This window comes from Triturus cristatus, chromosome 3_2 (genome assembly GCF_964204655.1).
Source record: "Triturus cristatus chromosome 3_2, aTriCri1.1, whole genome shotgun sequence".
In the NCBI taxonomy this organism is placed as follows: domain Eukaryota; kingdom Metazoa; phylum Chordata; class Amphibia; order Caudata; family Salamandridae; genus Triturus; species Triturus cristatus.
Genome location: NC_140584.1, coordinates 700,019,152 through 700,031,345, shown reverse-complemented (window position 1 = coordinate 700,031,345; position 12,194 = coordinate 700,019,152). Strand labels below are relative to the sequence as shown.

At 46.0% G+C, this 12,194-nt stretch overlaps 1 protein-coding gene across 2 annotated transcripts in view; it reads right to left on the bottom strand.

Moving 5' to 3' along the window:
- DNAH7 (dynein axonemal heavy chain 7) overlaps window positions 1-12,194 on the bottom strand; it is a 1,967,826-nt gene that overhangs the window by 1,139,739 nt on the left and 815,893 nt on the right. For both annotated transcript variants that reach the window (XM_085648764.1, XM_085648765.1), the window contains exon 36: window positions 3,147-3,302. In XM_085648764.1, the coding sequence (XP_085504890.1) occupies window positions 3,147-3,302 (156 nt within the window). The remainder of the gene's footprint in view (window positions 1-3,146; window positions 3,303-12,194) is intronic.

Genomic DNA, 12,194 nt, shown 5'->3' with positions numbered 1-12,194 from the left:
CAGGAATCTTAGCACCTCGCATCAGTGTGTCGGCAGGGAAGTCCTGATCTCCTCTACGTGTCTCAGCAAGATGTGATGTTTATATACCCAAAGGTCTTCCCGGGGATTCTACACCTTGTTGTGCCACTTTTTAGACTTAGGATGATGGCGGGCATGAACTTTATATATAGTTATTATACAGGAGATGGTAGTCCTGCTGAGTTTCCAAGAATACTCATGCATAATGTATGAGGCTTTTACCAGGGAAAATCCCGCATTCTGTGTGCAGTGTCGTATCTAGGTAAAAGGTCAGTCCCCAAGAACCGTTATGTGTGTAATGTAGGGGAGAGTTTAGGTGAAAAGTTACGTTGTTACCTGAGCCTATATTGGGGTACCTATATGGAATATAACAGAGCTGCACAGGAAAAAAAGGATCAGCACTAGGAAGATGATCTGTATCGAGTCTGTGAGAGGTTTATGGGGACTTTGGCCAAAGGAAACCTGCACAATTTTCATACGGAGCAACAAGGAACAAGTCTGAAGAAAGTATAGAGGACAGCATGGCGGGAAATACTGTTGTCGGATAAGGAGGAGACTGAATTGGGGTGACTGAAGAGACCACGCAGTATTGGAGAACCCATTGCTAAGTTATCTTCTTTGAGCAAGTGTAGCAACAGAGCAGGAATCGAGGTTAAGTACTCTCAGGTGTGGTAGTGGTATGCCTCCAGAGCCAGGTGACTTCCAAAAAGGACTGGGGCAGAACTTCCAGGGGGCAACTGTAGAGGTTGACAACCATGGCAGGGGCTAATGCTTCCTGGTGATTATGATTTATTATGGGCCTCTTGTGCTACAGAAAGCAGTCTTGATGTAACTGAGCACTAGGGCAGGCAAAACCTTGATTACCCTTGTAGTACTCTCCTTCTCAACATCCAGCTTACAAGTGTGGCTGATTTCCCAATGTGGGAGCAAATCAGAACACTGCCAGACTACAAACAGACAGCACTAGCAAAAGACTATAGTTTCTTAAGCCCTGCCCAGAGATGGAGTTGACTCAAATTATTGGTGTGGTGGATCTGCAGCACTATGCCCAGAAGATAGTACTGTTACTACCCTCTGTTACAACATGGGCTTGAGTCTCTAGGTACAGATGAGGCACTGGCTTGACTCCAGAGCAGGGGATTTAGGCTTTGGGGATAATCTCCTCCAGGAAACTTCATACCCTTCCATGGGACCATGACAACAGGGTCTGGCTAGAACAGGCCATCAAGCACCAAGAGGGGGAAATTTTTTTTTTACCTGTGCTTTTATCTTCCCAGAGATTACAGGGCCCCTTGCACAAGGCCAGTGACATTGACCTCTACAAGGTAGCAGAAGGGTGCCTGGGGCATATCTCAATACTTCACTGCCAGAAAGGGTGCTCAGCACTATGCCCAAGTGAAAGGAAAATACTCTATACTTACCTCCTGATTCATCTGCAATTAAAGAGTAGAATTTCCATGTCAAGCAATTGTAACCAAAGTGAAAAGGGACTGCACACCTGATTTTGAAGACCAGGTGACCAAGGGCCACCATCACTTTCTCATTATCCTGAGCTCATACTGCAGAGTAGGGGAGAAGGTGGGTCTGGGAGCTCCAAGATTTGCCAGCAGTCCCCCTGGGGTTGTTGTTGGCCAGGGATCAGTAACTGTGAAACACTTGCAGCAGTTACTGTATACACTGTTGTTGTTACCAGAAATACCATGATACTGCATGACAGAAGACGACACAAGTGGCGGTGCTAGTACTCGAAAGGAGTGTTACCCAAGCTGTTGTCCTGATCTGCTGCTGTATCCTAGTATTTAAGCGAAGGGCTCAAACCCAAAACGTTGGACACTTCAATGGCCTTGTGTCTAGCATTTGTGACCAGAGAGCACTGTGCGTGGGGACTAGTTTGGGTGCATGGTGTAATGCCATGTCCTGTCTGTGACCCCACTGCATATGAATGAGGGTCAGACGGGGGGTTTCTGTGCATGTCCTGATTCCAGAGCCTGCTATCCATGGCTCTTGGTAATTTTGCTCAGCTGAGACTAGGGCAGTACAGACTGGGAGCAGTGTGTGGCAAAAAAGCCCATCCTTATACCACTAGCATAGTGAATATAGCCAAAGGCTGGGTACATCAGGTTCGCGAGCACAGGGATTAAGAGTATGGCATGGCCAGAGGTCATTGGCTGTGCTTGGAAATAACTATGAGCAGCCACATGTGGTGTAAAGTAGGCTCCTGCTTTGGTCAGAGGCAATAACCTCCCACCCCCTTCCAGATTAACTGGAAAGCATTGCTAAAAGGAAACAATGATTCTTCAATCAAAAGAGAAAATATAAAAGACATATTAAAATGTTCCCCAATAGACAGGCCCCATACCTGGAACATATCAGAATGAGTACACAAAGGGGTGAGGGAAGGTAGTTTAAACATTAGGTTTTATTGTATGACATGCACCCAGAGCTTCCTGGCCTTAACAGTGATCTATACTTTACACTGCTGGTCAACACAGTGGACAAGGGTGTGAAAAACTAACTGAATATTATGTGAAGGGAACTGCTGAACACTGTTTATTAGATGAAACTAGCAAGAGCACTAATGCCTTCCCTACTTGATATGTCCAAATACGTCCAAAAGTAAGAGACTTGGAGGAAGGACTCACACCATGGGTGGATTTAAGAAACTCTGTTTGCCAACCAGGATAGTCGTCATGGTCTATCGGATAATTGCCTTTAAGTGACTTTGTCACAGACAAGTGGCGATCATCATCAAAACCACTACCTGAATAAGTGCTACTGGGAGCAAAAGGGGTCACTGTCCTTCGCCAATCTGCTGCATGAGAAACCTGTGTTCCGGACTACACTGAAGCTTTAAAAGCTACATGCTATGTTATTCAAAACTCCCCAAAGATTAAACAAAATCTCACTCCAGGGTAGAGGATTGTGGCAGGATCAATTAGAGATGTAAATGTTATTATTACTTAGGAACCTTTACTCAAGGCAGCTTCTTGATAAACATCTAATATCATACACAGATAGAAACAAAGCGCAATTCATAGCAAAACAATTATGACTTTCTATATTGTAATGTATCAGAATAACTAAGGAGCGTCATCAAACCTACGTTTGCATTTCTTTGGCTAACTTACCGTCTTCTTTCCAAGAGGAGGTCCGTATACACCCTTTCTCCTTTTATCGAGCTTTGACATAATGATGCTCTGAGTTTGAGATGCTGTGGTTTGGGCTGAGAAGTTGATGAGCAAAGGTTTGTAGATCTCCTTGTCCAGATGCCTCAACAGAAAATCCTACAGGGAAACACATGATGTTGTGGTCACTTATGGGTACTTGCCTCTTTGAAAGGTGTTTTGTTTTCCATGCCTCTGTGCTGTCACGCACAACAAGTGGTATAGGTTTTATGCAGATTACTTATGTACTCTGTAGCTCAGTCTACAAATTATGCTTTGTATAGTTAACTGATATGTGATTCGATTCTATGTGAACTGTCCTAATATGACAAAAAATGACAGAAAAACAATGATTTTAGGAGACTACAAAAAAATATGACTGTGAATTAATAGCATTTCAAGATCTCTCACAGCTCATTAGAACACTGATTAGAATGAAAGGTTTTAAGATAGGTTATTTGTGTTGTTAATTCAATAGACTTAGAGGATTGAGATAAAGGCTAGCCTAAGTGATGGTATGAGAAACAGTGGAATGCATCAAGGTATATACACATGCTCTTTCATTCTAGCAAATCCCACAGAAGCAAATTATATGATTGACTTGCCTCTGCAAAGGACATTTGATCAGAGATTTTATAAACAATGCAGATTTAGGGCCTGATTTTGAGTTTGGCGATGGGTTGCTCTGCCACAACACGACGGATATCCTTTTCACCTTATTGCATACCATAAGACATAATGCACTATTACAGCGAACAGGTTATCTGCCACATTTGTGTCAGAGCCTCTCAGCCTCCAAGCTCTAAATAAGGCACTTAATTTTCAGGAGAATACCTACCTCAATAATGAATGCCAGTTTATTCTGAAGGGGAGTGGTCCTGAGTCCTGACAGCCTCTCACAACGCAATGCAGAGACTTCAGTAACAAGTTAGTCCTTCATAAACAATTAATTAAATAAATGTCTGAGATGGAACATTTTTTCCATGCCAGAAGCGCAGAGCCAAGAAATAACTGACGTACTCATGTGCAAAACTAGGGCCCTGAAAAGGGGACTAACCCTAGCCCTAAAACATTAGACCGCAAAGCAGAGAGGCAAGGGTGGGGCTGTAAGGAATCTGCAGCAAGACAGAGTCTCCACCAGATAATCCATTACCAAAGGTAAGTAACGTATTCATCTGATAGAGACTTCTAGCTGCGGAGTCCTTACCTTTGAATTAGATACCTAAGCCATACCATCCCGGTGGTGGGTTGCGAAGCAATACCTCAAACTAGGAAGTCCTGCAGGACTCAACGTGCAAAATACCCGTCCCTGCGGACCCGACTGTCCAGGCGGCAGTGTTTGGTAAACGTGTGCAAAAATGCCCACGTTGCTGCCTGGCAGATGTCCAGGATTAGGACAACCCAAGCAAAGGGCGTAATCGCAGCCGTTCCCTGGTGGAATGGGCCTCTAATCCCTCAGGGGGATGCTTCTTTGTCAAGGCATAGCAGATCCTAATGCAGAGAACAACCCAGTGAGAGATGGTCCTTTTCTGCACTGCCCATCCCTTCTTAGCCCCCACGTACTCCATAAAGAGTTGGTCGTCCACCCGGAACTCTTTTGTGGGGCCAAGGAATAACGACAATGCTCCTTTTGGGTCCAGTCAGTGGAGACACTCCTCCTTTTTAGAGGGATGCGGGGGAGCACATAAGGTGGGCTACATGATGGATTGACCTAGATGGAATGTAGTCATGACCTTTGGTAAAAAGGAAGCCCAGGTGCAAAGCACCACTTTGTCTGAAAAAGACATGATATAGGGAGGCGAGCAAGATAACGCCTGCAACTCACTCACCATCTGGCCAGATGTAATCGCCACTAAAAAGACTGTTTTGATGGTCAAAAGCCAGAGGGGACAGTTATGTAAAGGCCTCAAGGAAGCACACATTAGGTAGGTGAGGACCAAATTAAGGTCCCACTGTGGCATAACAAGGGGCATTGGTGGAAACAAGTGAGCCAGCCTTTTTAGAAACCTATGTACAATTGGAGAGAGGGTAAGCACAAAAAAGAAGACAGAGCAGAAAGGTAGCCCTTGAGAGTTCCCAAAGCAGAGCCCTGCTGATAAAGGGTCAGAATGAAGAAAAGAACAGTGGATAGAGAAGCAGAAAGAGGGTCAATTGATTTTCTTTACAGTATAATACACATTTCTGCCAATGGCAGATGTATTCTGCTTTAGTGGAGGTCCGCCTGGCCGCCAAAATAACGTTACATAATTCAGAAGGAAGATCAAAAGCCATCAACTTCCACTGCTCAATCTCCACGCATGGAGGTGCAGAGTTGGCAGGTTTGGGTGGAAAGCCCTCCTCTGTTGCTGTGACAGAAGATCCTCCCGAAGCTGCAGCCTGATCGGAGGATCGATGTTCATCTTCAGAATCTCTGAATACCAGACTCTCCTCGCCCAGTCCAGAGCCACAAGAATGATTTGGGCCCGGTCGCTCCTGATCTTCTTCAGATCGATGGGCAGGAGTGGTAGGGGCGGAAAAGAGTACAGTAGGTCTCAGCTCCACTTGCGACGAAAAGCGTTGCCGAGCAATAGCCGCATTGGAAAGTCCAGCACACAGTATTGTTAACACTGCGCATTCTCTTCAGAGGCGAACACATCTAACCAAGTTTCTCCCCACTGATGAAAGAGACCTTGGGCCACCTCCGACTGGAGATGCCATTTGTGATCCGCTAGGCATCGACGGCTGAGTTCGTCCACCCTGGCGTTCAGAGAACATGCAAGGTGTTGAACCACCTGGGTTATGCCCTGCTGCTCCAGCTGTGTCCAGAGATGCACAGCATCTCGACAAAGGATCCACAACCCCATCCTGCCCTGCTTGTTGCAGTACCACATGGGGGTGGTGTTGTCCGTAAACACCTGCACTAGCTTGCCCTTGACAGAGGAAAGCAAATGCTTTCAATGCCCATCGAATCGCTCTGAGCGCCAACAAATTTATGTGGAACCCCAACTCTGCCAGGGACCAGTGTCCCCTGATCTCCACCACTCCCAGATGGCCGCCCTTTCCTCCTGGGGATCTGCAAGACCCAATTGTCTGATGTTATGGACCTCCTGTGGGGAACATGATGATGGATTCTGCCGCCAACTGGAGTGGTTAGGTCTTGCAGAGTCAGACTGGGAGTGCTTGGAGTCTGCGGCTGCCGAGGGCAGAGTTGCCGATGACTTCTGGCTTCCATTCCTAGGTCGGAATAAACAGTGTCCACGTCCCCTTCCGGCTTGGGAAGCCTGCGGAGGACGGTGGCTGGAATAGGGATCACACGGCTGGAAACCCCTTTTTTTTGCCAAGAAAGGGGCGAAACATAGCCTGGCCACAAGAAGTAGAAGATATGCCCAAAAAAAATCTGGCAGTAGCTCGAGAGTCCTTGAACCTCACTAGGGCTGAATCTGCCTTTTCCCCAAAAAGGCGGGTTCCATCAAAGGATATATGCATGAGATTTGCCTGGACATCACCCGAGAAGCCAGTTGTTCTAATCCAGGCGTGGTGCTTCAAGGCCACTGTCGTGGAAATCGATCTGCCCAGAGAATCTGTCGTATCAAGGCCGCTCCTTATGGTGAATTTTGCTGCTTCCTTAACTGCCTGAGAGAGCACAGCCCGGGCCTCCAGCAAAGAGAGTGGGAGAAATGGCTCAATGAGCAAGCAGTAATCAACGACCGCAAAGCCAGGTTGACAATCGCCAACAAATTTATGTGGAGCCCCAACTCTGCCAGGGACCAGTGTCCCCTGATCTCCACCACTCCCAGATGGCCACCCCTTCCTCCTGGGGCAATTTAAAATGATCCTCTGTCAGCCGTTAATGATTTGGCAGAGTGGGAGGATGAAAAGAAAGGAAAGGCAGAGAATAGCTTTCCTGAATGATCTGCAAGACCCAATTGTCCGACGTTATGGACCTCCTGTGGGGTACATGATGATGGATTCTGCCGCCAACTGGAGTGGTTAGGTCTTGCAGAGTCAGACTGGGAGTGCTTGGAGGCTGCGGCTGCCGAGGGCAGAGTTGCCAACGACTTCTGGCTTCCATTCCTAGGTCGGAATAAACAGCGTCCACGTCCCCGTCCGGCTTGGGAAGTCTGCGGAGGACGGTGGCTGGGATAGGGCTCACACGGCTGGAAACCCCTTCTGTTGCCAAGAAAGGGGCGAAACATAGCCTGGCCACAAGAAGTCGAAGATATGCCCAAAAAAAAATCTGGCAGTATGTCGAGAGTCCTTGAACCTCACTATGGCTGAAACTGCCTTTTCCCCAAAAGGCGGGTGCCATCAAAGGATATATGCATGAGATTTGCCTGGACATCACCCGAGAAGCCAGTTGTTCTAATCCAGGCGTGGTGCTTCAAGGCCACTGTTGTGGAAATCGATCTGCCCAGAGAATCTGTCGTATCAAGGCCGCTTCTTATGGTGAATTTTGCTGCTTCCTTAACTGCCTGAGAGAACACAGCCCGGGCCTCCAGCAAAGAGAGTGGGAGAAATGGCTCAATGAGCACGCAGTAATCAACGACCGCAAAGCCAGGTTGGCAATTTCTTCCCAAATGAATTCAGCCTCTTGGATTCTCTATCTGGAGGAGCGGGAGGGAATGCACCATGTGACTTAGAGGCCTGCACCACCAAATCTTCTGGGGTAGAATGGCTGAGGAACTTTGGGTCACCCGGTGCTGGGCGATGGTGCAGTGCAATTTTCCTATTCACAGGAGCGCCTGTGCTAGGCTTGGACCACGTGCCTCAAAGGACATCAGTCAATGCTTCATTAAAGGGCAAAAGGGGTTCAGAGTTGGATGCCCCAGGTTGAAGCACTTCCGTCAGGAGATTATTCCTGACCTGAACAGAGGGCAGTTCTAGTCCTAGGATCTCAGTTGTACTTTTTTACCACCATGGCATAGGATTTCCCTCCTCCATAGCCACTGTTGGTGCAGAGAGCATGCCAGTATCTGTAGAAGTGTCCAGTCCACTGGCTTCCGGCAGTTCCCCATACCAGTCCAAATGATCCACAGAATCATCCTGGTGTTCCTGAGGGTCGAAAGACCCCTCCCATTCCTCTCCCGAGCATAGCAAATTCTTAAAGTGCTCAGGTGACAACATAGAACCTATGGGTTCAATTGGCGCCGGAATCTGAGTGGAGCGAAGTTGTTCTGACTCTGAGTCATTAGGGATAAGATTGGGGTTGCACCGAAGGCACAGACTTCAGGTCCGATCCCGGAGGAGGTTATGTTGGCATGACCTGCGTCGACCTGGATCTGGGATCCGATCCATGAGACCCCCTTGCTCCCTGGCCGGAGTCAGTGGCACTTAACATGATGGGGTCCCTTCCGACTCCGGGGGATCCCATCGGGGTAGGCCAACTCAAATATGTGGCGCATGGCCTCGTAAAATTCTTTTATGTGAGTGGGGGACGCTCAGGCTCCCAGAAAGGGAGTGATACATGAAGTCGACCCTGGCTCCGGCTCTGCAGAACCGTGACTAGAGTGTCGGGGCTCCTTACCTCTCTCATCGACGTACGACAGCTGAGGTGAAGATGAAGTCTGCTTGGACTTCTTCTTAATCTAATGCTTCTTTCCCGAGTGTCCCAAAGACCTCGAATGGGATGAAGAGGACTTTGGCCTCTGAGAGCGGTCCCGCGACCTCCTCTTCTTCGATCAGGACAGGGATCTCCACGGCGTCACGCTTGACGGTGTCGACTGTCAGGCTGCAAGGAGCTTCATCGCCTGCTCCAGCAAGGCCTTCAGAGCCATGGCCCAGCATTCCGAGCACGACTTTTAATCATGGTCGCGCTTGGGACGCCAGAGACAAATGAGACGGGGGTCAGTACCTGACATCATGCAGTAACAGGCAACGCATGGCTTTATTCCTGTCTTCCTCGAAGACATCCTGGCACATGAAGTTGGAAAAAATTCTGAAGTCAACAAAAAGTCGGGAAAAAACCTGTCAAAAAGCGTCAGAGTGGTAGCTCTTCCCGGATCGGCTCTAAACTGGTGCAGAAAGAAAAGAATGGACGTCCGCACGCCTAGGTGGTGCCTATATAGGTACCGCAACTTCATTACCGACGCTACTGATGCTGACAATGTGACGCGGAGCACAATGGAGCCACCCGACATGCGCACCAGGTGTATTGTTCAGCAAAAGTTTCCGGATCCAGCCTGACGCTTGGGAAATTCAAAGGTAAGGAATCTGCAGCTAGAAGTCTCTATCAGAAACATGGTGTTCTGTTGCTCATGATCTCATTAACACATATCCTACATTGTGAATTAAGTACATGGTGGCAGAGGTAAAGGGGGACCAAGTTTATATGCCTCTGTAAATTAATAAAATTATCTTGGTCTCGGGTGGGCCTACAAGTAAATCAGAACTTTGTCATCCTGCCTTAAGGGCATTACCCAGTACCGGCTAGAAAATGAGGGGTGAATTTCTGATGTGCCTCATATGTTTAATTTAAACAATCATGTTTGAATGAGAAGGTTGTGTGGTTTAAACCTAGGGAGATTAGCTCAGACACTGCTAGTTATTTTAATACGAAAGATGTTAAAGGCATCTGTGTACTAGGCTATGTCTTCAGATCACAATAACTTTAAGAGGACTTTCATCAATGGGGGAGACAGTTAACTCCTTACACAAAATTAACTTTTTGAAAAGTAATGACACAATCATGAGTATTCTCCCATGCAATTATGCTGCACCTCAAGCAATCCACTGTGTATTGAAATACCCGGATCGTATTTTATTCTTGACACGCAAACCGGAGTCTACGTATACTATAAACTGTTCATTCATATGCTTCTTCATTAGACTTTTCCAAACACTGATGTGCTTAAAGACTTCCCTTCATTATCTATTTTTCGTATTAACCCTATTATTGTACTCCAAGCTACCCAGACGCTGTCCTGTACACTTCCAATAGAAGGATAGATGTTACTGAAAATACATCAATATAGTTGTTCAGATGCGAGCAGCATTTGGACATTGCTATGTACAAAACAACATAATTCCATTGCTGGAAGCAGCAAAAACATCCATAGAATACATTAGACAGAACACTGAGCACACACCCCACACAGTTCAGATGCTCCACATAGTTGAGCGTCACCAAGCTCAAAAGTGTTCCAACCATAATAATACAGCCTACATAAAAACATAACGATTCACACTCATCCAGCACAATTCAAACTTTTATATAGCTGGTTTATGTTCTTTAGTTTGATTTACAAAGAGTGTTTAGCAAACATTCACAAATAGCTGGACAGACTTAAAGATGAAAAAATTAGTTAGCATAAACACTCCAAGCAGAATTTGACAGCCAACATAAGAGGCAGATTATACAGTTCTAACCCCATTCCATGAATGATAGTGCCAGACGCATCGCTCTGTTGCTGAACATAGACTTAAAGTTCACAGGCAGTAGCACTACTAGAGAGTGTGAAAAAGAGAGGGAAATTATGGTGAGAGGGAGACACAGAAGGTTAGAACAGTGAGAGTGAACAGTGAGAGAAGAGTAAAGCAAGCGAGGGCTTGCCAGCTAAGAGAAAGAATAGATGGTGAAAAGAGAAAAGACGATAACAGAAGTATATGGAGCAGAGAAAAGAGCAAGAAACAGATACAGAAAGATGGTGAGAGTGACAGAGAGAAGATTGAAAAGAGAAAAAAGGTAGAGGGGACATATAAAGGGCGAGGTAGGGGGAACCAAGAGAAAGCACGTGGGGGGAAAGAGGCACAGATGAATGGCTAGATAGAGGAGGGAATAAATAGCGAAAACGGGAACCAAGATGTGAAGAGGTTGAATAGGGAGTGAACAAAGAGATTATGTGAGGGTTCACTTTGTAACTTGCATGACAGACTTTTCAATCCCAATTCTAATGCACAATATCTTTGAAAATATGGTGCTACTCTACTCTTTCCCTTTGACGCAATGCAGCACAACAACTTCACATACTACGCTGTGTTGTGTGAAATGTTGGCAAATATATCCCTCAAAGATTTGGCACAGATGTCCAGACTTTTACAGTGCTCCACTGCATTTTGGCTAGGGTCCCGCTATAGAAATGGCATATAAATACAAACAGACCGAAAATCACTGTTTAAGAAAATGCTATTTTTCAAAGAATGTGGGAGAAATCCATGAAAGGTTCCAGCCCAGAGCAGTTGTCTTGCAGGTCACAGGGTGGCACTAGAAGATTCTGGGATTAGAGCACATCGATCATGTTATGTAGGCATTTCTACTTGTGCTCTTTGTTTTCAATGAACTGGAAATGTTGACATAAAATGTTTGGAGAAACACCGATTACAAATAAAATTAAATCCCTTCGTTTATAGACTATGCCTTCCTACCAGCCGTTCCACATTCAGCTGCTTAAGTGCTTTTACCTCATGGCCTGGGGCACTGCATAGGCTGAAGAAATGATAGCTGCACCCCTGACAAGGCTAGCGTTAGTGCTGGTGCCAGATGGTGTGAAAATGTCATTGTTCCCCCAAGACCTCCAATGATTCAATCAATACAATCCTCCAATGGTGCTCCTCATCTCTACATAGACCCACTCTCATGCGTAGTTCATTTCTTTTTCACTGCTACTCATTCCAAGTATGTAGAGTAGAGTAGGGTGTTGGAGTGTGCTATAGCACACACATATTTTACATCCACAATGGCTTGTATAAATGTATAGTAAATGTTGCTTGAGACCAGGGCCTCTGGAATAATACAACTTTCCAGCCACTGCAATTTTTGCATAATTATAGATTTGCTGCATTTGCCACATAAACCATCATACGCCGCATATTTTGCAGATTTTAGCTCAACTGATTCAAAAGTTACTAAAACGCAGCAACACATTTCCACGTAGTGGAAGGCCCTTTGCAAAGGATGACTGGTCACCTTTCTGTTGCTCATTGCTATATTTGTGTGTTAAACTGGTACGAATGAGGTGCAATCTATGCCCAGACAGTGTTACCAAAAAATGTAAAAAAAATTCTAAATAATTAAGTAAAACTATTACAAAATGTGGT